Source organism: Lathamus discolor, chromosome 3, assembly GCF_037157495.1.
Source record: "Lathamus discolor isolate bLatDis1 chromosome 3, bLatDis1.hap1, whole genome shotgun sequence".
NCBI lineage: Eukaryota > Metazoa > Chordata > Aves > Psittaciformes > Psittacidae > Lathamus > Lathamus discolor.
The window spans coordinates 39,395,913-39,422,481 of record NC_088886.1 but is presented as its reverse complement, the minus strand read 5'-3'; the positions used below and the strand labels follow the sequence as shown (position 1 = coordinate 39,422,481).

Here is a 26,569-nt window from a genome sequence, read left to right as displayed (position 1 = left end):
TTTTTTTAATTTCTGTATGAGCAGAATGTGCATTCCTGAACCCTACCTCCCCCCCCCCGCAAAAAAATCCAACCAAGAAACCAACAAAACACAACCACCACAACAAAGGAAACCAAACCACACACACACACAAAACCCACAACAAAATAAATGTAAAGAGTCAGAAGCTGTTCTTTGGAGACATACCCACAGTAATGATCCTCTTCCTCCTGTCACTTGTTCAGGCACTTTCTGTGCAACATGCAAAGAAAGAATAAAGAGCAAGCAGACAGAGAAAATAGCAACCTTTAGCTGCAAAGATGTGGTTTTGCAGCTCTCCAGCTTCCTTTAGTTTCTAATAGCAACCATAGAATGTCTTCAGCTATGGTAAGAAATGTTTCAGTCCTTTTGTTAGTAAATGTTTGAAGTACCTTATCTTCCTGCTAAACTGTTTAAATAGCAACATCTTATGAAGTATATTAACCAGTTAAAAGCATTTATATCTACATTTGTCAGAGACTTTCCTTAACTCTTCTTATAGAATGGATGTTCTTAGAATTACTGAGGTGAAATTCATTGTCAGAGTTTCAAACATCTAAATGAAATCCTAAAACTGGAAAAACAAGGCATATAAATACATTAGAGATGAAGGGTCCCAGTTTTCAGTTTCACAATTCTCCTTTAAAACTCAGATTCATTATACATTCCCTGCACAAAAATTAGAAATAAATGGGACTTTTGGAAAGTTTGATAACCTTTTACAGAAATTTCCTGCTTTAACAATAGACAGGCCTAATCCCGATGGACCTAATTATCAACATAGTGTGATAATTATCAACATTTAGTGTGAGGTGTGCTTGCCCATGTCAGGGTGAAAGTATTGTAAATCTAAAATTCGTCAGAAAATAAAAGTAACAGCAAAGAAGGACATATAATTTAAGACAAGGCAAGAAATGTTTTTTGCATAAAAATTTGAAATACACACACAAAATTTGGTTAAGATATTGAAATCTCAAAAACTTCCTGTTGGAAAATTCCTAAGCACCATTACAAGAATCAAAGAGGTGGCAGTACCTCAACCGTCAGTCATGTCTCTCAAGGTACTCATTCTTTCTTACCTCTTTTTCTGCTGTTCTGTTCCAAGCTACATCGCAGTTTAACAGTTAAAATTTAGCTAAGCGTTATTCAGAGCAAAATCTCTCACAGTCTACAGCCGTATAGAAAAGAAAGAGAGGGGGAGAAGCTAGAGAGGCACTGCACTTTCTATATGGCACGGCTATAAGTGTATGGAGATTGCCTGTGTTGCTGGAGTAACAAGTGTTCTCAGTAGAAATCTGGTGCTCTCATTGGCAAGAAGCTCCACTCCCTTTCAGTTTGCATCTCTGCTGGAATGCAGAAACCAGTAACAGAAGTTTTTCACCGATGGTCTGGCTCTGTCACACTTGTATCTCATCTTTTCTTCAGTTTGTGGTGACTTCTGTCGCTCCTGTTGTTGTGGTAGGGTTTTGTGAGACAGTAAGAGTCTTATTCCTTTATGCATGCTAATTATGAGCTGGAGACTTGGTCATAACTTGGAGACTAATCTTCTGGGAACTTTTGGCTCTTTTTCAGCTGACTGTAAACAGGCTGCCCAAAGTCACGAAGAACATGAAGAGCTTAAAAAGGATGTTATTTATATTAATCATAGAATCATAGAATGATTAGGGTTGGAAAGGACCTTAAAATCATCTAGTTCCAGCCCCCTGACATGAGCAGGGGCGTCTTATATTTCATAGCTGCCAGTTAATGCAGATGGGACATACAGGTGATTTCATTGCATATTAAACAACAGTTATGCACTTCCTTGGAGCTATTGCATCCCCTTCACCACTGCTTGTAGGCACAGAAGAGACAGATGTTGCTGAAAACGCCTATTGCAAGAGGCTGCCTGCAGCAAAAGAGTTGAGGACCCCAAACAGCAGCGAGGCTCACCTTCAGGGTCATGGCTGGTTTGGGACCCAGTTTTGGGAAGGGTTTCCAGAGTAATGCAACCCACATCACATGCATGGGAACTCTTTCTGCTGCAATTTCTACTACCACGAGTTCTTGCTTACCAAACCCTAAAACCGACTGGGAGGTAAAGAGGACTGAGAAGTGTACGGATTGTATGGATTACACATCACTGATACAGCAAACAGGCTAAATCAGATTATTTAAAACCACCAAATTACAGGCGCTTTCTGAACATCTTCAGGTACTTGCAAGGTTGAAAAGCTGTACCCCTGCACACACCAGAGAGAGACGCCTGAGCTTGATGATGGAATTTAAATGGTTTTGAAATGAAACATGCAAAATGTCCTGGTATTTTTTTTTCTCTTGTTTGACAGAAAGCGCAGCCCCAGCTCTTGAGTTTTTACAGATCTCCTGTAAGTTACTGCATGATCATTTTAATTTGATTTTACATTACAAACTTAGAAAAATGCATGTACTGAAACTTCTAACCTTTCCAAAGCTATGTTTTATCTTATTATGACTTGTTGGCTTGCTATCTTGGGAGAATCTCTCACCTGTATCTGAGTGACGAGATATAATTCTGCTGTACTGAGTTGGAGAGAAGAAAATGGTATATTTAATATACCTGAAAAGTGTAGAGTATAATACTGATTACACTGCTATCTATTAAAAATTATTCTACAGGACACATACAGGGAGCACTGCATTTGGGACTGTGAAGCACATTAATTCATAAATAAACCCAGAGTCCAACTAATGCATTCTCTCTCAAATTTCACAGGGAGGATTTTGATTGACTCTTGATTTGGGGGGGGGGGGGGGGGGGGGGGGAAGATGAATAGCCCTCCATCTTTCTTGGCAGATTTTCAGGGAATAACAAAATTCACCACTGAAAATGTCTGTACATGTCTTCTAATCTGTATTTGTCTCCTACTGGTTGTGATAATCATGGTCTTCTGGATATCACGGAATGCTGGGTGGCAAGCAGGCACAGAAATGCTTTCTGGTTTGGTGCACATTGATAATGCCAGCTTTTAGGTGTTTTGTACTAGCTCAGAAATGGTGAACTGATGTAAAATGTTCACTAGTGAACGTTCACAGTCATTAACTGGATTAACCTGTTTGCTGTGACGATGTGGCTGAAAGCTTTGCTGGCAGGCTTCTTCCCTCTATATCCTGGGCTATGTTGGGGGCCAGGTTTTACCTTTGGCAAGCAACTGAACTTTATCTGTAATGGGGCCCAGAGAAGGATGCCCTCCCTGCTGGTACTTAGTTCATTTCAGGTTTTTTCACTTCTAGAAAAGCACCTCAGTGGTCTTACCGCGAGACCTTGCTTTGTACAAGGCATTAATAACTATGTTTAAATTTCCTTATTCTCTTAAATTATATAGTCCATTTTACTTTTCTCATGATGGCAATTTTATTGTAAGGGTTTTATTTCCATTATACTGTGTGTGAACTCAAACACTGAGGTGGCTGTTAAGAAACCAAAATTATTCTTGCATCATAGTTAATAAGTATGTGTAACAGAATAATCTTGTAAAAGCTGATTGTCTCAGTTACTAATAATTAGGATTTATGAGTTAAGTAATATGCTGCAACTATATCCAATTCCTTGGGAATTTAATGTGGAAAGTGGAGAGATAATTTTAGAAATACTCCCATGTGTGAATTTTCTTTATAATTAATGCCTGAGGCTGTGAAACCCTAGATGACAACTGAACTAGCATTTTAGGTTATGCCTGTGGCTGCTCCTTGTATACTTTCCTGTTTGAAGCTGGTATGGTAATCTGTCTCATTTGTGAGACATAAGAATTTGTCAGATTTTACTTTCACTGTGCTTTGCTTAGTTTTATTCTTAGTACTATGTGTGTTTTTCCAGTATTCCTCTGGGAGAAGAATTAACACATTTGAACTTCAGGTGCACATACATGTGGTTGGTTGTTCCATTTTCTTCTGTATTTTTTTTCTGTTTACTGCCTACTAAACAGGCTTAGTATAAGCAGCTTTTAATATCTTAAAAAAGATAATAGAGCACTTTTAATCTATTTTTTCTGGTTCATTGATATATGAACTCTTGCAAGCCTGGAGGGAACAACTAAAAATCTAACAATTTTTTAGTCAGGAACTTAAGTGTGAGCCCATATTTAAATGAGCAAGTTATTTTTTTGAACTTGAGATGTAAAACTTGAACTCTTGAAGTTAGGCATGTGTTGATGCACCAGAGTGAATTACAGCCCATGTGAGCTACCCTGGCCCTTTCTCCTGTGATTCCGTACTCAGGCATGCTTGGGGGGGATCAGTTAGATAGCCTTGGCAATGCCATTTGCCAGCAAATAGCCCTTCTCTTTAGATCTCCCCCCTTCTCTGATTAAATTATTTTCTTGTAACAAACATGATCATCACCTCAGCTTTTAAATTTCCTAAGTATCAGTTCAAGATTTGGTGTCTGCCAGGTACAAATGCAGTGGGGTTTCTTGGTTAAATATACTCTCAGGGTAACAAACTACCCTGCTGCTTCTGCCAACCACAATGTCTTGAACAGTTTCTTAAATCCATGTGCTGCTTCTGCCCTGAGGACAGAGCTCTCATTGTGCATTCAGAAAACACGCATCTCACATGCATAGTGCAGGACTAGCTCTGCACGCCCCAAAACTCTCTCCTGCACTCCCCAGCTGGTCTCCAGCCCTAAGGAGAGCCCTTCAGGCAGCTGCTGGGTGGTGGGCTCTGCCATACTTCGTTGATGGCCTAGTCTCTATGTCAAAGCTTTTTGTACTATTCTTTGTTAGCAGAAGTCTGTGGAGAAATCAAGCTTGTATCTTGCAGAGAATGACAGCAGACTGCTTTCTCAGTCTCAGCCAGGTGCAAGAAAACATGTTCAGCCTAACAAAGGTTTTGCTGCTCCCAGCTGCTCAGCCATTTCCTAAAAGTCTCTCAGATGTAAATGACCCGAATGTTTCACCACTAATTTAGATGGCAGAAAACTTGAGAATGAAGGCTAAGATTAAAGGAATAGGTATGTGCCACATGTCCTTTGGAGCCTTATTGTCCCATCTCCAAGCCTCTGGATTGCAGAGTGTCCTAGGCTGTGAATGTCAAGCCTGCACTGAGCATCTTCAAGTATTCAAGGTGTTCCTGTTCTACTGATGTGGATCAGATACATTACATGGGAACAGAAGTCACACGTAGAGGTGATCTGTCATGCACTTGAGGGAAGTCTGACAAATAATTAAGTTTTATGATTCAGTACTAGGAAAGCATTCTAAGTTTTATTTTACATTCATATCCAGTGTGACATTTAATAGTGACAAGATTGCTTTTAAAACATAGGGATCATTATTTTTTTTTCAACAGAAGTAGACACAAGTTTTGACTGTGGACAGGAAGATAGTGGAACAAGGCCATGTTGTCATTGTTACTAGGTGTGTAGTTAGAACAGAAGTGTTCGTGTCCTTATTTCAGGGCCCATACTGCAAGGCTTTCCCCTCCTGGCAGTGGTGGCCTTGGCTGGGCTGCTGGAGCTGGGTAGAAGACATCAGAAAGCAGACACACACACACAACCCCCCACACCGCCCCCTCGGCGCCAAAATGTGAGGCATGCGTTTTGTTTTGCTTTTTAAAAGCTACTGTTATCTTTTTATCTATGTTTATGTGATGTACCAAAGTTACAGTTAAGTTTTACTGTTTTTACAGACACGCTTATGTCCTGCCAGCTTTTCCCCAGGGCTTCTTTAGCAGTGAGCCAGCCCCAGCTGGCCAAGTCCAATGCTTTCTCTCATTAATGATCAAGCGTAGGGGCAGCAAGAATGTGGCAGCCCCTGCCCAGGTTGGCACACGGGGATCACATGGCTGCAGACGGGCATCTGTCAAGTATAGTATCAAACATTTTCCTGTGTGGAGGCACTTGTGCGTTCCTCCAGCGAGAAGCCCGGCCGCGGCTGTCCTTGTGAGTTGGAGAGGGGCTCTGTACGCAGCAGGCTGGTGTGCTTCTCCATCCACCAGAACTGGTCTAGATGCCGCTCCTGCCCGTGCCGCACCTGAGTGTACGGTAACGCTGTGGTAAACTACTTCAGCTGTTGGCGAGGTGTGACGCTACTTACTGCTGCCGGCCCCGGGCTCCTCCGAGACCGCGCAGCGCGGCCAGCCGCGCCTTAAGCTCTTTGCGGGGTTACGGTTCACTAAGGCCCAGACAGGCTCCAGCGGGAGCCCGACTCCTCCTGCCGCTGTTACCTGCGCGTCCCGGAGCCGGCCCGCGCTTTGCGGGCAGGGGAGGGGCCCGGCGGCGGGGCCGGGCCGGGCTGGGCCGTGGCGGGCCAGCCGGACACAGCGCCGCTGCGGCTGCGGCCACAGGGGCTGAGGGAAGGCTACGGAAAGGCCGCGCGGCGCAGGTGGGGCGGGGAAGTGGCCGTGTCCCCCCGCCCCCGGGGGGCGCTGCCATGAGGTGAGGCCCTGGGAGGGCGGGCAGACCGGGAACGGGCCCTCCCCTCCGCGGCGGCTCAGCGCGGGCTCCTCGCGGTGGGGTCAGCGCCTGTCGGCTGGAAGCGGGGGGTGAGTACGATCCGGGGGTGTCTCTGCCCCTCTCCTCCCCTCCCCCGCGGCCTGAGGTGCCGCTTGCTTCCCCTTCGCCGAACTGCAGTGAGCGGTGGTGGCGGGAGGGAGGTGCTGCCGCCGCCCTGAGGTCGCGGCGGCCCCAAGGAGCGGGCGATGGATGGGGAGGGCGAAGCGGCTCTCGCAAGCGACAAGGCGGCGCCGCGGTGGAAAAGGAGGTCGACCCCCCGGCCGCAGTACTGCGTCTGGACCAAGCCCCGGCCCCAGTCGTACCAGAGCCCTAACGGGGTGCTTTTCACCGACTTTCCCGTGGAGGACAGGTGCACCTTCACCATAACTCAGCCTTCCGGCACCGTCGGCACCTGCCCAGGCAGCAGAGCGGTCCGGAGGAGCCCCTTGTTTCTCAGCTCCAGCATGGGATCGGTGTCCAACGGGACGGTGCGGCCTCCAGCTCGTCAAGCGGTCTCCCCTGAGCTGCCCTCCCAGGTGCTCTCTGCGGTCTCGAACAGTTCTGCCGGTATTACTGCCAACGGCACCATTACCTCACCGGGAAGCCAGCTGGGTCAGCCCCTCAGGATTTCCAGTCAGTCAGCACTTTCACCACAGCGAGAGCGGATTGTTTTCACGGGCAGCCCTCAGATCTCACCTACTGGGAGCGCACCTTCGCCCAGTAACAGCAACGCGGCAGCGCTGCCCTTGCAATGCAGCCGGGTTTCCAAAATACCAGAGAAAGTGCCTTCGGTTTCCCGGGCGATTTCCCCAGAGCGAGGGGTCCCTCCTCAGAGGCCGGCATCCCCTCAGGACCAGCCTGCCATCCTGAGCACCAACAGCCCCGCTGCTCTCAAAGTGGGCACGCAGCAGATCATTCCCAAGAGTTTGGCTTCCGAAATAAAGGTAACGAGTAAAGCCAACAGCCATAATGCGGACATGAGCAAGAGAGTGCTGAAGGTTCGCAGCATGGTGGAGAGCCTCAGCGTGCCTTTGGTTGCCGACGCTGAGGAAGAGGCTGAGGGTGACTTGGAGAGTCCAGGGACCCTGCGTCGCGGCCTGAGGTCAACATCCTACCGCAGAGCAGTGGTAAGCGGTGTGGACTTCGACGGCTCTAATAGTTTCAAGAAAAAGAACAGAATGTCCCAGCCCATACTTAAAGCAGTTGTTGAAGATAAAGAGAAGTTTTCGAGCCTGGGGAGGATAAAGGTAAGTTGTGTTGGATCAGTGGCATGGGGATTTGAGTAGTGTAGGCTAACACTGGAGTGTAATTTGCAATCTCTCTTGTCTGTAAATGCTGGGGGGGTTTCAGTTTTCATTACCACCGAACTTTATATGGATGAGTCTCACAGGTCACTTCCCAGTATTGCTGTCAAAGTAAAGTGGCAGAGGCTTCAGGGACATGATACTGTGGAAATCTGGGCAGTTCCAGACTATGTTAATGACAGCCTCATGCTGCATTTCCTGCTGGATTTCCCAGCACATCGAGGTTTTCTTTCACAATCAAGATGTTTTAAAACCTGTTTTCCAGAAAGTAATAATAAAACTAGAAAAAAAAAAAAAACAAACAGCGTAATAAAGACACAATAAAGCCTGCTGAAGTAGTAGCATCCTCCCCTACTCCTCTGTCTGAGACATTTTAAAATATTTTTAAAAATCAGAGTGAGGTGTTTTTTTTTTGGTGGGTTTCTTTTTGTTTGCTTTGGTTTTTAATTGGTAGAGACCACTTCAGGTATCTTTTTGTATTTTAATGCCTGCAAGTAAAAGCTGAATGCCTGCTTATAGTTTTTGGTTGTAATCCCTTAGGAGTAGCAGATCTATATTGAATGTTAGTATTTTCAAATTGTAAAGACTTCCTGAAAATCTTTTTACTTGAACATACAATATAGTAATCTTATATTCCTTCTTTTTTAATATAATTTGTTACTTAAAAAATGTATTGGTTGCCTTCTGCACAGTTTGGAATTGTGTAGTAAAGTACTCCAGGCTGAGGGCTAATGCTGTAGCTATTGAAATAATTATCAGCTCTATGACAATTTTCAGTGAAATGAAAAATTATGGTTTGTGAAAATGCTACAAGTGGTGAAATAGTAATTGATTAAATTGTGAACTCCTACAGCATAGGGACGCAGTTTGTTTTGGCTTGGTGGCAGATTTGTAACAGTAAGTTGTATTTAAAATAGGAGGGCATGATGTTGTCCTGTCCTTACACCCTAAACTCTTTTTGCTGATAATAATTTTTTTAAATAGACCTCTTAGACCATAAGGCTTGTTGCACCAAAAGGGCTGTTTTATTTCACGGGTTTCTTTAGTCTTATCATTAGTTTACAGAGTATTTGATGTGGCTGTTATTTGTAGAGTGTGTGGAAAACGGCAGCTGCTCAGTCCTGCACCTGATGTCCTCATACAAAGGCCCAGCGACAGTGGACAAGTTGAGAGTTCACTGAACTCTTGTAAAGCTAGAAGTATGCTGTGGTTTTTGAAACGTAGGAAAATGAAGCATTTGGGACAAACACGTATACAGAGCGCACAAGACAAGGAAAAGGAGAGCAGCTTTTCACCTTCTGTGTGGAAACAATCATTTTCAAGAATACGTGTCCAATGTCAGAAATTTATAGATTAGGGTCTGTCAGTTTGGTGCCTAAGTATCAAATAAAACAGAAGCTCTTGTTACTGTTGGCTATTTTTGCATTCTTCTTTTAATGTGTATTTATCTCTTTCTTATTAAAATCATCAGAAGAAAGTGCTGAAAGGACAAGGGACGTTTGATGGAGAAGGTAAGCCCTTTACTGTACAGACTTGATAATATGCTCAGTCACAAGAGAAATGAACTTTGGGATCTTTTTGCACACTTTCGTATGTAGTCAGGGGCTAAGTACCTTGTTTTACAGTAAACTGGCTAGAATATGGAACTGTAACTTTGGTTCTAGACATACTTTAGAGACTATTTTAAAGAATACAGAATGGCAGGCTAAAAATTGGGGTTTAGAGGCTTCTTTTCAATTCAAACTCCTGTCCCTCCTAGAAGATAAACTGACCAATGTGTCCATCTCAGCTCTGACAGTTCTTGAGAATTACATGGATGAGGCTTATTCCTCCATTTGGCACTGCCTTCCTGCCTGTTCCTGGTGACTCCTCCCAGGTGCAAGATGTAACTTTTGTGCATCAGCTAATGGGTTTGGGGTAAACACCTGCAGCAGATGCGTCAATTGTTGCTCCCTGAGTTTATGGTTCATGCAGCTATTTCACTCTTTTCCTTGTAAGGCAAGGGTGCTGGGGTGAATTCTTTGACTTTGTAATACTCTTCTTGTTATAAGTTTCAAGTTTGTCAGAAGAATCCTGTCCGTGTATCTGCTTTTTTATGTTACTCATTAGTTCCAGGCTTTGCCAAGTTTGCTGCTTTTCCCAGTATTTTGACAAGAAAAAAATTCTTTCCTGGCTATGAGTCCATGGCAGTTTCATTATAACAACTGCTACTTTCTTGGCTTTTATTTGCTAGGTGCCTCCTTAAGGTCATCTCAGCTGCTGTGTTACCTTTGTTTTCTTCTTGTTTCTATTTTCAAAACATTCCACTTTATCCTGTCTGCATCACCCCGTCTTACCCTTACTTTCAGCTTTCTAATGCTATCTCCTGATGATGCTTTCTAAATTATTTTCCAGTGGCTCCCTTTTATCTTGGACTGATCCCAACTAATAACTTTCTCTGTAATGCCTCTCAGAATTCAGTTGCTGTACACAATTTCCTGACTTAAAAGTGTATAAACTATACAGACACATTCCAAAGAACAAATACAAAAGGCCAGACCTTGTGTAATACTCAGCCACAGCTATATGGTCTGAGCAGGTGAAACAGATCTAGCCAGCTTGGTGTAAGACCTCAGGAGTTGCAGCTGTGCATGGAGCAGCTACACCTTTTGCTTCTTTCCCCTTTCTCTTGTAGGGGAAGATTAGCTATTGTCCAAATCCTGGCCTGTCTCTGAACTACTGTTTAGAGTTTGCTTTCTTAGCACTTAATCCATCTTTGTTATTTTGGCCTCAAATTTTCTCTGTCCTTTTCTGACTGCTTTTAAAAAGGGTGTGTGGTAAGGAGGTTGGGAAATGGAAAAGGTATGCTCCACACCTGCTTTTCTTTGCCATTGATATTACTGAATTAATATTAATTAATACTGAATTAATAATTACTGAATTAATGCTGAAATACATAATGAATATATTTTGCCTCAAGGTTCATAGGCCTCCTGCTTATCCAAACAAGCTTGGAAGTTTCTGTTTGGAATAACTTGACCTCAGATTGCTGAAATTTGTATTGTTACCTTCTTTTAGTGAAATGCAAAGATGGTAATTTAAAGCTGACAAAGTTGGTATGGATAGTGGATTTACAATGGTCTGGTAGATTAAAATAGCTAGAACTCCAGATTAGTGACTCTGCTCTGCTGACACGCTTGTTCCTTTTTTAAATTGCTGGCTAATTATGAAACATTGTACAGCAAACCAAGGAAGAAAAAATTGTTTTCTGCTTTTTCTTGACAAAGGACGCATCTGTTCTTTAATTCAGTCAGTGTGGATCTTCTTGGTAGCGGTACAGTGATCCATTGTTACTGTGCTGCACCATTGTCCATCCTCAATAAGATGCTATCTTTGTCTTGTGGAGTTTGTGAACGGCACATTGACATTTTGGTTTCTTTCATTGTTTAGATGTTAACTTTCAGTTTTTATGAAAACAACTAAGCTAACTTTCTAGCAGTTAATGACATATTGTTGTTGTTTTATAGAAGATGCTGTATTATATCAGAACTATAAAGAAAAAGCTTTGGACATAGATTCTGATGAAGAGTCTGAGCCCCGAGAGCAGAAATCAGATGAAAAGATTATTTTTCACTGTAAGCCCCTGAGATCAACATGGAGTCAACTGTCCATTGTAAGTATTTGATCGTCACGTAGCCAGACAAAAAGTGTCTAAGAATCTGTTGAAGCAAGTCTTTTTACTTGCTATTGGAGTTTTTGGATGAAGTTTGTCACCTTCTTTTCTCTTTCGAAATATAAGATGTCTCTGAATATTTTTTTTTTTCCCCAACAACTTTACAACTATTGAGATGTTACTAATCCAAATCCAGAGGTCTCAATTTAGCTTTTGTCTAGGTTTTGTATAAGGTAACTCCAAAAGCTTAAGGAAAGCGTAAATCATGTTTTAGCAGTCTATGCTAGTAGGTATAGACTGATACTCCTGCCAGAATCAGTTTCTCTGGTTACCTGACACCTCCCTTTTTCTAGTATAGGTGTTCGTAGGCTCCTGTGGCCGCACCACAGACTGGTTGGAGTATGTGATTGAAATTACCAAGAAAAAACCTCAGTATAGTTTTAAGATGAAATTAAATACAACTTTGAAATGTAAAGGAATTAATACTTAATATTTGTACACTTTTAAGATGCTTGATTTGTTGTTTTTTTTTTTTTTTTGTCCAGCTGAGTTTATAAAGAAAAAAAAGTATGTCTCTTGTTTGCACACAATTGCAAATGTGGTGGTGTTGGCTGTACTACTGCAGGTCCTTAGGAGAGTTACAGTTCACAGGCATGCATGGTGCTGCGTCTCGCTGTTCTGCATGACCTGTGGTCAGAATGCCCAAAAAGGCAGTTTTACATCCTAACAGTGTGTGAACTCGGAGTGAAATCTGTGTAGTTCCTTTGTTGTTCTTCATAGTTTGCTTTCAGTGAATTGGAGCAGTGCAGACCAAACTTTAAATGGGACTTAGTCCTGTTCATTTTTTTTTTTTTGGCAAAACTTTCATTTTCTTTTTGTAAAAACAACATGGAAGTCCTGATCAATTACTGGTCTTTGTTTCTGTGCAATTGAGAGAGTTAATTTTAGGGTCCTGTATTTGGCAAGGACACAACTTTACTGATTCGTTAAAGGGGGGGGGGAGTGCTTGTGTGAATTCACTAAAAGGGTGAATTATACTAAATGAAAGCTTCAGTTAGTTACAAACAAGTTTCTGCCAAATTGTTCTGAATAGCTGTAAGCCTGCTTCAAGTTGGTTTGACAGGATATATTTAAAGGAAACCATTTTAGATGGTGGTATTCTACTATACTTAGCAGAGTCTGTGAAGCATCTGCAGTGGATTTTTCTTGGCAGCATTTTTAAACAAAGTAGAATTTGCTGTTTCAATCAGTACAGTAAACTTGCTAGCTTCCCTCCTAATAAGATGGCAAATTAATGATGCTAGTTAATACTTTACAGGTTTTCATTGTATGCATGATTTTGAGATGAAAGAAACTAAAAAAAAAAAATCTTTGTTTCTGTGGTTAATTTTATCCTTTGATCATTTCTGTGGCTTCTGGATGGATATCCCTAAAATGAAGCATTCGGGATTTTTTGGGGGGGTTGTTTATGTAATTTGTAGCATTACGTAGAGCCTCATCTTTGTATGTGGTATAAGAAAGATTATTATGTGGCATGATCACCTAGGATACTTGACCACTGGGGTCATTGGCTATATATATCTTGTATAAATTAGTTACTGAGCCTCAGCAAGATCTTCTAAGGCTATTTAGATTGTCTAGAAGAGCTGTCTTAGAGATGTTGACGACCTTTTGCAGTTTAAGATACTGAAATATGAATCCCTCTCATTCAGTAATTATAAAGGAAGTATGAGAATGTGGTTTTGAAAAGATGTGTTTAATGAAAAAAAAATGAATGTTGTAAAATATTTGTTTATAGTGAAGTCAACTAGGTTGGTTTTTTTTTTCTGCCTCCTAGACAAGCTAGCAGTTATGTTCATCAGCTGAAGTATTTTGGAAGGAATGTTATTCAGTAATAATAATAATAATTTCAAAAACATTAATTTGTCATGAGACCAAAATAATACAAAGATCATTTCAGTAAGAGAACCTTCCTGTACCGTGCTCACAGTTTTCTAAACCAACTTGTGTCTTTGTGATTTCTAGCACAGGAAACTTCCTCATTGTCTTTACTTGAATTACAAGGTTGAAAGTGAGGAGTATATGGGAAAAGGTAGTGCACTGTGAAAACAAAATATGGGAATCTGAATCTCATAGTATCTGAGCTTATGACTGAAAAAACTACGCATTGTTAATGTGTATTAAAAAGTGAATGTGGAATTGTAATAGCAAGTCATCTGGAAAATGGTTTCAACATACATTAGGAAAGAAGGAGAGTACTATGTTTATGGTATTTGTTAGCAGTGACTATGCTAGGAAATCAAGGGGAAAAAGAGGAGGAAGAATCCACTCTTTCTGCAGGAGATTTCTTTGGCGATATAGGCTTGGCAGCTGTATGGAATTGTCAAATCCTTTGATAATAAAAGAGGGCATTTTTGTCTTCCTGCAGTGTATGCACAAATGTAAAACTAAGATTGAGCTTTTAAGGGGACACTTAAAGGTGCTACTTAAACCCAGTTCATTTCACATTTCTCTCTTCAAACCCTCTTCCTCTTTAGGTTCCTATTACAGATAGAATCATAGAATCATAGAATAGTTAGGGTTGGAAAGGACCTCAAGATCATCTAGTTCCAAACCCCCTGCCATGGACAGGGACACCTCACACTAAACCATCCCGCACAAGGCTTCATCCAACCTGGCCTTGAACACTGCCAGGGATGGAGCACTCACAACCTCCCTGGGCAACCGATTCCAGTGTCTCACCACCCTAACAGGAAAGAATTTCCTCCTTAGATCACACAGTAGTATCTAAGATCAGTTCAGCTAGCAGTATCTAAGCAGATGGTTATGTAAGGAGCTACCTTATCTACTATCTCTGTTCCTTCCAACCTTCATCTACTAATTTTAAAGTTTCATTTAGGGAGCATGACCAGTATTTCCAAGATGTATTCCAATAGAACCTTGCGATGTTTTTGAAGAACTTCCAGCAGATCCTAGGCAGTGATACTAACTTGTGCATTGTATTGAATGTGTTTACTTTCCAACAAATGCAGCATTTGGTGGGTGTGGATACTGAGTATGTGCATTATTGTGCATGCAAAGAATCACAGCAGTGGCTAGTTTGGAAGGGACCTCTTGAGTTATCCTGCTTCTGCTCAAGGAAGGTCAGTTAGAACAAGTTGTCCAGGACTGTATCCAGTCAGGTCTTCACTATTTCCATAGGTGGAGACCTCACCACCTCCCTGGGCAACCCGTTGCAGAGTTTGACCAGTGCATCAGACCGGTGGACTTTTAACCTTGATGTCCAGTTTTCCAGGTTATTACCATCCAGCCTGGAGAATGATACACTTTCACTTTTCATTACTGCTGTCAATGCTGCTGGATTCTTACAAATATTCTTGAGATCTAGCACTGGAAACAGATATTCCATTGTCTGGGTAATGCTCATAATTATTGAAGTATTTAGTATTAAATGGGTATTTTAGGATTAAGTCCTCCATTTCATGCCCAAGGTTCCATGTATTTATGTAGCACTGCACTGAGATTTTGCATGTTCTCTCCGTGGCTGTCTCTCTGACCCAGGCTTTGGTCATCTTAGATGTTGTTTTCCTGATCATCTTTCTCTCATCTGGGACAAGCACAGTTGTGATTTTTTTTCATTAATTTAGAAACATGCTGCAAGTTGCTTTACCAGGTTACTCAGTGTCACCTTTCCATGGTTGTCTCTTCTCTGTGCTATCAAACAAAAATTACCTTGTTTTACTGTTGAGGAGCTTCATGGCAAATCTTTGTGTTAGGTCTTATTTCTCTCCCAGTATCGAAGGGTGGATGTTCAGTTTGGTTTATGGTGCAACCTCTTAACTATATTTCTCAAAGAATTACTTCTGATGAATTCTCCCACTGCAGCGCCTCCTTATTCTGGAGGAACTTCTTGTACATAACCATTGAGTTAATCTGTTGTTCTGTTACCCTTTCCTCCTTATCTCCATGGTTAAATCAGTCATAACTTATTGCTGGAAAACAGCCTTCCAGTGTGATAGTAAGATTTTAGTAGCTGTAGTGTTGGGCTTCTTCTGTTCTTCCTGGTTATGTTTTTAGCTTATATTAAGTTTTCGTTTGCACAGTATCACAAATGTGATTTTTAGGCGATTTCAGCCAAAACATTTTGGACACTTCAAAAGTAGGAGTTGAATTTTCTTTCATAGAGCATGCCAAAAATAGTCTCCATATTTGGGCCTCTTTCTTTTTGAAAGAGTTGCTGTTGATTAAGAATACAAGGTTGAGCCATTTATTTATTACTGTGTTACATTAATATGTACTTCGTATGTACACACCCATGTATGACAAAATAATGATCATGAAACACAACTATAGCTTTCTCAACAGAATACTGCAGTAGTCGCATTGGCCTCACAGGAAATTTGCAGTTGCTGTATTAACAGGAAGCATTGAAATATCTTGGATATGTTCATAGGTATTTCCTGTGTTGGCATATTTTTAGAAAAGTCTTCCACTGCATCCGGAAAAAAAGTGACACTGTACTTCCTAGTAAGTGCTTTAGAGCTTTCAGGTTATTGATTGAAAGGTACCTGAAGAGGGTAGTAGAAAGGCATCTAATCAGTTCTAGCTTGGTCTTCAGAAGTATATGCTTGTGGTGACACAGGAATCTGTGACTCTTATTCAGAAGAAAAACTGCTCAAACTCTGGAATATTTATGTTGGTTTTTTTAAGTATATATGTGTGTGTGTATATACTATGGTGTGCACAAACTAAAGCACAGCACTTCTAAATGTTGTGCCATCTTTACTCTTGAGCCTGCTCTCCAAGTTTTGGGTGCCTGGTATGCAGGAATAAAATGAGGTATAATATATCCTTTAAAATTCCAGGGAACAAGTAGAGCAAGAAGACAACACTCTTGACAATAGTACATGAGGAGCTTTTGGAGAAGACTGAAAAAACTGAGAGAATATGTATGCATCTGCTAGGTCTCATGTCCCATGACATTTGCTCTGCAAATAGAATAGTATCTTTCAGATGTGTAGTGCAGTGCAGTGGATTTTCTCCTCTCCTCAGGTCCAGTGTGTTGTATGCATATGACCCTACTGATTTGGGGTCCTATGTTCAACACCGCTCTAAGAAATGCGTAAACTCAGTCCCTCCTTGGTGCTTTGCTTTCTGGTTTGTTTTTTAATATTTTCCTGTTAAATGGTGTAATTCATGTGATCTGCACCAGGAGCAAATAAACTTCAGGGGTCTCTTTTGCGGAATTTGGTAGCTGAGCGTGTGGCTTCAGGCTGTGGAAAACATGGCTATGGCTGCAGTTCCTCATGGTTGTCTGTGGAGAGCTGGGGCAGACTTGTCTTGGCTGATCTGGCTCTAGGGTGCCACGTGGGGAGAGGCATTGTAGGGTTGAGAATAGAAATACAGGACTTCTCCATGTCTGTTTAGAGTAAAGCTGGAGCTCCTCTGGAATAATGTTTTGGCCAACACCAAAGGTGTCTACACCTTTAGGTGTGTTTAACAAATGAGTACACTGAGACATGTCAGGCTGACTTGGAAAACAAACCTTGTGATGTGTTTGTGTGAGTCAGGAAATATCTTGAAATGAGAAAGCAGTTTCAGTGTGTGTGTAAAATCCAGGGATGTTCTGCATGGTGACAGTGATTTGACTGTGCATGTTCTTGCTGCAGTAGTTCTGTGTTTGTGTTGTGGGATAGTTTGTAATGAAATTATTTAGGTTTTGATAAGTCAAATGACAGATGTTTTTGACTCAATTTCTTATTTCTGCTGGTTCATTACTCTCTTTCTGAAGTGGACAGATGCTTTAGCTGAATGATGTTTTAGTATGTTTAGATGTTTAGTATGTTTAGATGTTTAGTATGTTTAGATGTTTAGTATGTTTAGATGTTTAGTATGATGTTTTGACAGTCCTGTTGCGTGTTTTTTCAATCACATTTTTTTCCTACAAAAGATGTTAAGAATTTTAATTTTTTAATATATATATTTTAGGTGAAGAAGAATGGATTATCAGAAGCGATCAGCCAGGAAGAAAGAAAAAGACAGGAGGTACTTTTTGAAGTAACACACTCATTTTGGTTGATTGATTAGGGATGCACTGTATGCCTGTTTTAATACTCTTTATTTGTTGATAAGGAGACAAGTTCACCACACTGCTTCCTGACCTGAAGTGAAGTATCTTCTCTCCCCAGGGAAAATAAATAAGCAATACCTGTGTGTTGCTGATGTGGATATGTTACTGCCATGGGTCTCCTGCCAACATCCTGTGGGTTTTGCTGGAGAAGTGGTTCCTAGGTATGCTCACTCCAGCAGATACGACCTGGTTGATGGCTACTGGGCAGCAGTAGTCACTGCTGCATGCTGTAGCAGGGAAGGTGTACAGTTAACCTGGTGTTCACAGAGGGTAGGAGGTGGCACATAATTTTTTTAAAAGCAGTAAGGAACAAAGAACAGCTTTTTACTATGCTCCTTAGTTGTAACTAATCCTGTGAACAGTTGTTAACAATTCTGAACATGCGAGCAGTGTGTATCTGATGTAACTAACCTTTCTCCTTTCACACTGAAATGAAGTAGGTGCTTCCATGCTGGCAGCAGTACAGGCAGCAGCAGCAATTACTGATGTAGTTACCTTATCTCTCTCTGCCTTTCTCCTTTGCTCCTTTTGTCCTCTTTAGCTTTACTCTTTCTCTTTGCTCCTTTTGTCCACTTGATCTGCTTTACCCTCCTTCCTTACTTACAGGGGCTATATCAAAATGAATGAGAGGTGTTGAAAAGAATAGCGTGACCTAGCCAACTATATCCCTGCAGTTCTTGAGGTATGTCCTTAATAGGGAAAACAAAACCAAAACCAAGTGTTGTTTGTTTTTTTTCCTAATAGAAATACTAGCATTTCCTGCTGTGGTAATTTGTTCCAGTATCTTCATTTTGCTTCAGGACATACCTCAGTGAATATAGCCCAGTGAGACGTGACGGGTATTTTCTGTGAAGCTTATAGTATAGCAAGCCTCAGATGTTAATTTAGCTGTGTGACCTACAGCTGCTGTGTTCGTACCTGAAATACAGAAACGTCTTGTGTCGCATGCATGGGATTTAGGCAATGGTTTGTTCATTTTGAGGTTTGCTATTTGTTTCTTCCATAGTGTTACTACATTTCCTTGGCTATCTTCTTTTGCTTGGGGAAAAGGCGGTGCAGCAATTCAGACCATGTGTCCTGCTTTTGTCTCCTCCTGCTGGGAAGCTTCAAGGCATGACGCATTTATTTCAGTCATATCCTTCAGTTGCGTTTAGCCTATGTTTCCTGGAGTCATATTTACATCCCTTCAAAGAGAACAAGTTCTTTAGATGCCTTTTAAATGTAAAGTCTTCAGTGTTATCAAAAATGTTTTCAAGCCTGATAGGGTTTTTTTATTTGAATATTAGATTCCTATTCTTTCAGATGGTGTCTCAATAAATACTCTGAAGATGTAGTTGTACTACCAAGTTTTCCTTATGCTGTATTTCTTTAAATTGTTTGTTATCAGTTGTTCTTTATCTAGTCTTTAAATTGCTTTTTAGAGCCTATTAGATTATTTTTGCCATTATAACATATTGTCACTGCAGAAAAATGTTTGCTTACTACCTTGATTAAATGTCAATGTCATATATTCATGCACATACCATCTTTCAGAACACATTAGTGATATGGATCTCTGCATCTTTTCTCTGAAGAATAGACAGACTGATGTGATTTTGTTTTTGATCTTTTATTGTAAGCTGGGAACTCTTAACTGTGCCAACTGCAGTATGCATCTGGCCTTTTGAGAGTGTTTCCTGTCCATCAGGATTCAAACCTCTGCTTACCTTGCTATCAGGCAAATGAACCACAGAATGGTTTCAGATGTCATTCATAAACAGTATTAGCAAGCACCTGGTAAATAACCACATTCAGAGGCTGGGGTGGTGTAGTTACTGTATGTCAAATTCAAGATTGTTCCTTAATCCTTTTTTTGTTCTCCAAAATGTGTTTGGGTCATGGTAAGATGATACTCTGTCCCTCCTTACACATTAGAAGCAAAGAATCTTTCTTTGTCTGACTTTGTTCTGAACTTTTTTGCTGACTTTCTCTTACCAAACTGGGAAGATATCCATGAGGGTCCTCAGTAAAAGCATGAATAGAACCCCTCCAGAACAGTAATAGGAGAGCTTGTATATTTGCCTGTGTTGAAAAATGTCTGGGTAGAAACTCTGTTTGTAGGGCCATGGGCATTAGCCTTTCTTAAATACTCAGATCTGCACTGTGTCATTTAAAGTACATGTTTCTCCTTTGGTTTGAGAATGCTTAGAGAAGTTAGTTGCAAATGACTAATGAGATTATAGATACAAGTATTAACATTAGTTACATTAAAAATGAAGTTATATTACTACCTCTGCTGATTGTATAATTCTGTGTTAGTAATGTTTGGAAGGTAGCACTGATGACAAATGTGACTTGGTGGAGCTCTTGACAGAAGGGCTTAGGGAATTTTTTTTCCTTGTATGTACATACAAGAGCTCTATTAGTTCAACAGCACATAAAGCCTAGGGAGGTGAAAGATGCCTAAAAGCTGGTTAGGTTTTCACATGAGATGAGCATTTCCATAGGAACAAGTAAGTGAATTTCAAAGTCCATTAAAAGTCTGCTTTGTGTCAGCCAGCTGGTGGAAATTACCATGGCCACTCTTTAAGTGGTAGGGTGATGGAGTTGTCTGTGGGAGGAGAGGGAATTTGCTGGAGGTGTCTCTCTGGTGCCTGGTCCCTAATGCTTCAAGGGGATGGTGGCTGCCTGCCCTCCTGTCTGCTCTGCCTCCAGGCTGCAGGCCCTGCTGCACATAGCTCCTGCAGCTTGGTTTATCCTGTGCCTGCTCTGGATGACTAAAGCCTAAATTTTATGAAGGAAAATTTTGCTTCTCTGCAGATGCTGGCAGAGTTCAGTTATGCATGATGCTTTCAGGTAAATAACTCAGCAGCTTCTGTTTAAAAACTGAAAAAGCAAATACTGGCTGGTTAACAGTAGTATGACTGAGAGAAGCTTCCAGCTGGACCACAGAAACATACATGTTTTTTAATTTGAAACCAAACCAAACCACCCACCAGCAAACCCCACGTTTCATGATTAGGAATGGGAAGTGATTGCAGTTGGTGTTACATTTTGGGTTTTTTTCTTCAAGCTCTGTTTGCAGTTGCATTGAAATGTCTGAATATAGACCTTTTAAAAAAGTTTTTGGTGGGATTTTTTTTCCCCTTGTGTTAAATCACTCATTTCTAAGTAAATGATGCAGCCATCATGGACATGAATGTTTATGTTGTAATTGCTATCTTACTTACATTCAGTAACTTTCCTTTGCACCCCTCCTCCACATTTTCTTTTAACGAAACAAACAGAAAAGAAACCAAAAGAGAAAAGCCTAGTCCATAATAAGCCTTTTCTTTGCTCGCTCCACTTTGCAGGCGATATTTGAAGTGATATCTTCTGAGCATTCTTATTTGCTGAGCTTGGAGATTCTGATCCGGATGTTTAAAAATTCCAGGGAACTGAGCCTCACGATGACCAAAACAGAGAGCCATCACCTCTTCTCCAATATCACGGATGTTTATGAAGCAAGCAAAAAGTAAGCTTAGCAATGCATGTCTACATTTTAAAAAAATATGCTGTAAAAAATTTATATTTAAAATTTAGTAATTATAAATTTATTTATATTTTTAATTATGCCTGAGGGGTGATTACTGGAAGTCAAAATATTGTTCAGGCAAGTAATGGAATGCAGTATGCAAAATAGCGTCTTTGGTGTTACCACAAAATGCAGGAGCAGCTGCCACACTGCAGATTCAGCAAAAAATCAGGCCTGACTTTGAGAAGTCAAATGTTGCACATCTTCATATATGGAGTCTTAGTTTTTGATAAGCTGTAAATTAATGAGAATGGAACTTGAATTTCTCTTCTTTGAGAGCACCAAAATATATGTGCTCTGCAGTGCTAGAGAGTCATTTAATGGAATACAGACAGCTGAAGTTTTACTTTGCTAACCATAGGTTCTGGTTTTGTAATATGAGCAAGCCCCTGTCTTGTATCATATTTTCCTTATGTAACTTACAGGTAGCTCCTTGAATAGCAGTCCTTTGGTTAGTACAACTTATGATAGATGGTATTTGCAGACTGAGGCTCTGCCTTACCTATACTCTTGTTCTCTGAAGCATCTTGCTGTTACTTGGAAAAATCTTAGCTAATTATCTCACCAGAACACTCTTTTTTTTTCTTTTTTTTTTTTTTTTTGAAGTTGAGCAGTTTTTTACTTTTCTGCCTGTACTGCTTTAGTAAGGAGCACTTACAGGTAGGCTGGACTGGAGGTGTCCAGTTATTGCTTTACACCTGTTAGGACATACAAGCAAGTTTCTCACTGAAGTCTGAAGTAATCATATATAGTGGCAACTGTTCTTCCAGAACTGTTACACTGGTTTGAAGATGGAAGATTCAAATAGCAGTGGACACACACACGAGTTTGACAGAATCACCATGCCACTATGCTTAAGCTCACATTTAATGGGGTAGGAATGGTATTAGTTTATCTGAAAATTGGTAGGGAAGGACAGAACATAGTGTATTTTAGTAGAAATAAATATCCTTCAAATCTAAGCAGTTCCTAAGCAAAATGTTGATACATTAAGCATGCATAGCTAGTCTTTACAGTCTACCAAATTATGCTTAGTGTGCCATTATTAAACTGAAAAATTGAGCAAGAGTTTCATACTTGCTCTCAAGAATGGACTCTTGCCAGTGATTTCCTTGATCAGCTGAATCACTGTTTACTTTCTGTGGAGTACTCAATGTGCAGCATTGCAGCATACTGTGTGACTGTGGTATCTTTTATGTAAACAGCACAGGCATTTTAGTGTTTAGAAACAGTGCTTGTGCACACCACAGCACCTTGCGCCAGAGACTTGTATTTCTGTTAAAAAGAAGATCTGCCATGCTGGGCTTTTTGCCCCTTTTTTTCACTTTGGCAAGTTTCCTCAGTACCAAATCAATAACAAGCAAAATGGACACACTACAGATAGTGCCTAATGAAGAGGAAATGTTGGCAGACCACGATGCAAATGCTGGAGAGTCTTGTTTATGACTGCTGATAATTACTGCCATCATTATTTAATATGGGACTTGTATACGGATGTGCACTCCACAGTGTACTGCAGAGTTATAAACGCTCAAAACTCTATTTTAAAAAGTTGTTTAATAAGGCTTTACTTTTGTATAATTTGTTCATTATCTTGGCATGTTTAATAGCAATATCAGCAGATGAAGTACTAAAACATAAAAAAGTCTGTGCTTCTTTTCTTAAATCTTCTTTCTGATTTGAAATAGCACAATGGCTAAAAGATGCACATTGGCCTAGATAAGATACTGATTGATCTTAACTACAACACTGTACAGCTTTAAATGTATCTTTCTACCTGTGGAACAGAAAAATATTAGCCTTATTTCAGAAGTGGAGCTAATGGATAGGATTCTGTAAGGCTGGGAATATTGTTGGAGTTATTCCTTCCCACCTTTGCCAATTTTTAGGTTTTGTTTTGGTTTGGTTTTTTTTTGGTGGGTTTTTTGTTTGGTTTTTTTTTTTTTTTTTGTTCCCTCTTCTTTTGTCACCTTCTTGTAGAAACTGTGATGTTTTGAACTGTGTAGTGTTAGACCTACATTTGCCTTTGTGGAACTTCTCAAGTGTCGTGTTCCCAGTCATGATAATGTCCTTTCTTAGTGTCTGTTTCTCTGAAGACCTGTGAAGTCTGTGGAATGTTGCACTTCTGCAGCAGCAGTTTGATTTTTGTCTTCTGAAGTTTCTGCAGCAATAAGATTTTGGTTGGTGGAGCATGCATGTGAGAGTCTAAAGTATCGCGTCGAGTGTAAATCTAATTTAGGAGCTATAGAATAGTTGTACATTTATTTGGACTTAATTGGTATACCTTCATTTCTCCATGTCCCTGTTCCCTTCTGTTTCTCTCTTAGAGTTGGGGTCTTTTGCCAGGAGTAGGATATTGTCTGAAGCCACAGCCATCACAGGAATGGGAGTTGCACAACAGCCATCTTGTCAGGAAGGGCAGGTTATCAGAATCCTTATTTTCCAGGAGTAGTACTTTTTAAAGGTTTTTCCTTACATGAAATGTGAATTGTTGAAAGAGTATCATGAGCCCATATTTTGCTAGACAAATGCTGATGGTGCAGAACCATCATGTGTTAGAGGGGAACTGACATCTTTTTTTAGAGAACTTAATAGAAATCAAAGGTTTAATTGGGCTGCAGGTTTTGCCTCTTGTTGGGTTGTTTCCATAAGATGCAGCTGACTGTACTAGTATACCTATGTGAATAGGGGGCTGTTGTTGTTTTTTCCTGTGTTGAAGAAGCCTTCCAAATCATTAAATCAACTTTTAAGTTTCTCTCTTAAAATATTTAAAGCAGAGATGGGGGTAGGGAGAGCAATATTTTTTAGGGGAAATCTTACAGCCCTTTTGATTAACAGTCCTTAAAGGGAGGGGGAGGGAGTAGGAGCAAGAATGGAAAAATACCGCATTAGCCTAAATTATAATCTTATTCTTGCTTGTCTGGAAAGTCTAATGCTTTAAGAACTTGGGTTTTTATAACTTGGAGTAAAACCAGAATTTGTAATTCCTTTTTTAAATTTAAACGAAAACATATTTTGTTTCCTGAGTTACGCAATACTGTTGAACTGTAACAAAATTTTGTGCTGTCTTTCTCCAACCTCATTTGTGTAAACAACAAAAGTGGTTTTAGAACAGAAGCCTCTTGGTATCTCCAGACTATCACTTCCCATTTTCAAGGTCTTTCAAGGTAGCAAAATACATCCTTTTGTTATAAAATTGAGCATGTGTCCCATTATGCTCTGCTTCAAGCAGCATTTACTTAAAAATACAGAATCTGAGTATGAATGTAATTATCAGTGGTTTTGGTTGCTCAGAGTCTGGTGAGCTGAAGAGTCTGAAATGATAAATCTCTTCAGACAAAATTGCTTAAAGCTTATATCTAGGAACTTTGACTTAGAACATGTTTAATGGAAACTCTCCAGAAACACCAAGATAGGCTTCTAATGCATGACAAGGCCATTTTGGATGGAACAAAGCTGCTTTTGTTAGAAGCAGAATACAGACAGCAAAGACTGTCTCTGCTTTTGGGAGCTCATTGGAATGTCTCTAACAAAAGAAGGGTTGATCTGAATAATTTGTGCAGCATACACTGTGTTTATGAAAACGTCCTGTGGGGTGGCTTCAGAAAGCTTATGTATTTGCCTGTATGTGTAATATTGGATTTCATAACTGACAGAACACAAAATCACACAAATTGCAATCTGAGCCAATGTGGACTATTAGATCGAGATGTAAGCTGATGGGGAAGCCATGGGCCATTCAGGAAGCCATACAGGAATAAAAGCTTGTGTAGTCTGAGAATACTGTGCAATCAATCTCACAAGTAAGAAAAGCTCTCTCCAGTCTCAGTATGTGGTGCAAGAGAGGTCAGCTTCCCAAGGGCCAGTCTTGGGAAAGAGGAGTTACAGGGAAATTAGCGGAATGTCATGAAGAACAATCGATCTGACAGGTCAAACCACCAAATTTATAGAAGCAAGGAAAATTTTAGCACTTTTCTCTCTCTCTGGCATTAAGCCAGAAAGAAGCTTATGGAATATCAGAAGATCAGTATGAGTAGAAAAAGACATGGACTAAAATATTTTTTATTTCTGACAGTTTTTAAACTGGCTTGATTTTGGTAGAGAAGCCCCCGGTGTTTTGTGAGGTGGGTTAACATATTGTCTAAGGGAATCTTAATTTAATTTGATATATGTAAATTTATGCTAGGAACTGGGTGGGTTTTCTCATAGCACTTTTTTTGTAAATTAGGTTAGTGTTTCATCTCTTTCCAATGATGCAGCTTCATCTTTTTCCGTAGGAAAATACAATGCTAGGGTTTTTTTAGGAAGTGTGTGTATTGAATCAGTTAAGTAGGCATTAATAACATTACTTTTTAAGAATGCAGAATTCTGCTGTCTAGTTTCTGTGAAAGTTTAAAAAGAAAAAACAACACTAAAGCTCCAAACCTGAGTATGAAAAGAAAAGTAAAAATAAAAATTTTAATACTGTTGGTAGACCCTGGGTGATTCGGGTGAACTATAATGAAAGGGAATTCTTCATAAGTAATAGATCACCAATTAGATTATTAGACAAGATAGTGATCTAAGTAATCTTTTTTCCCCTCTCTGGTCTGCAGTAATGGTTTTAGTCTGTGTTCTGTGTTTCATCACAGTTGTTGTGTTATAGTCTGTGTTCTGCGTTTTATCACAGTTCTTGCTGTTAGCAGGTTTTGAAGAAAGCTGAATAATATCTTGAGGACATCCAGCTGAGTGTGGTTACCCTGTTGGATAAGTGACACAGGTGTGTTCTGGGGGAGAATTTCTGTGCTCTTTCAAAGAAGGTTGTTAATGCTGGAAGCCTTGAAGCAGATAAGTGGCTTATTGCTAAGGCTGAATGGTTATATTGAATATGGTGATTATGTTGGATATGGTGGACAGGGTAATGGGAATAAGAGGGAGAAGAATCCTCCCTCATCATGTGGAAGTGAGACAAGAGGCACCCGTGGCTCTGCAGAGCCTGGAACATTGTCCTGCCCTACAAAGATGCTGGGGGAACACTCAGACCATGCGTAGCACTGAGGCTGTTTGAGGTGTTGCCCAGCCCTGCTGGATTTACCACTTGTGGGTTTTGGCTTTCTGCCAGCCTTGCTGCATAATGTGCTTTTACTGCCAATGGGGCCTTTTTTGATTGTCAGGAGACTTCAGGGATTCTGGAGGACATGTTTGTAGAGCAGTGAGTCCAAAATATCCCCCTCCCCCCACCCCCCGTTTAAATTTTATATGCCCACAGAATGCATTTATGGATTTGCATCATATTGATGACTTGCACTAAAAACAAGTGCATTTATGCTTGTATTTTTCAAGATTTCTTCCTTCAGGGCTGGTTCTGACATCAGCGCTCATTGCTGAACTCTTTGGCTTCACCGTCTAGGAATTACTCATTTAGAGGGTTCTTTTGGCAGCTGAAATAAATCCCTGGGTTGACCTGCACTGTTCCTTTGCA

The 26,569-nt window shown here is 40.5% G+C and overlaps 1 protein-coding gene across 3 annotated transcripts in view; it reads left to right on the top strand.

The window, feature by feature from the left end:
• Positions 1 to 6,177: 6,177 nt before the first annotated feature.
• The window catches only part of ARHGEF26 (Rho guanine nucleotide exchange factor 26), a 56,005-nt gene continuing 35,613 nt past the window's right edge, over positions 6,178 to 26,569 (top strand). Inside the window, exons 1-6 of one of the 3 annotated variants that reach the window (XM_065674729.1) lie at positions 6,218 to 6,519; positions 6,840 to 7,716; positions 9,245 to 9,284; positions 11,280 to 11,425; positions 17,414 to 17,470; positions 20,888 to 21,048. In XM_065674729.1, coding sequence (XP_065530801.1) covers positions 6,934 to 7,716; positions 9,245 to 9,284; positions 11,280 to 11,425; positions 17,414 to 17,470; positions 20,888 to 21,048 — 1,187 coding nt within the window. In that variant the 5' untranslated portion in view covers positions 6,218 to 6,519; positions 6,840 to 6,933. Of the gene's footprint in view, positions 7,717 to 9,244; positions 9,285 to 11,279; positions 11,426 to 17,413; positions 17,471 to 20,887; positions 21,049 to 26,569 lie in introns of all 3 variants that reach the window. The other 2 variants (XM_065674728.1, XM_065674727.1) reach the window with 2 other exon arrangements.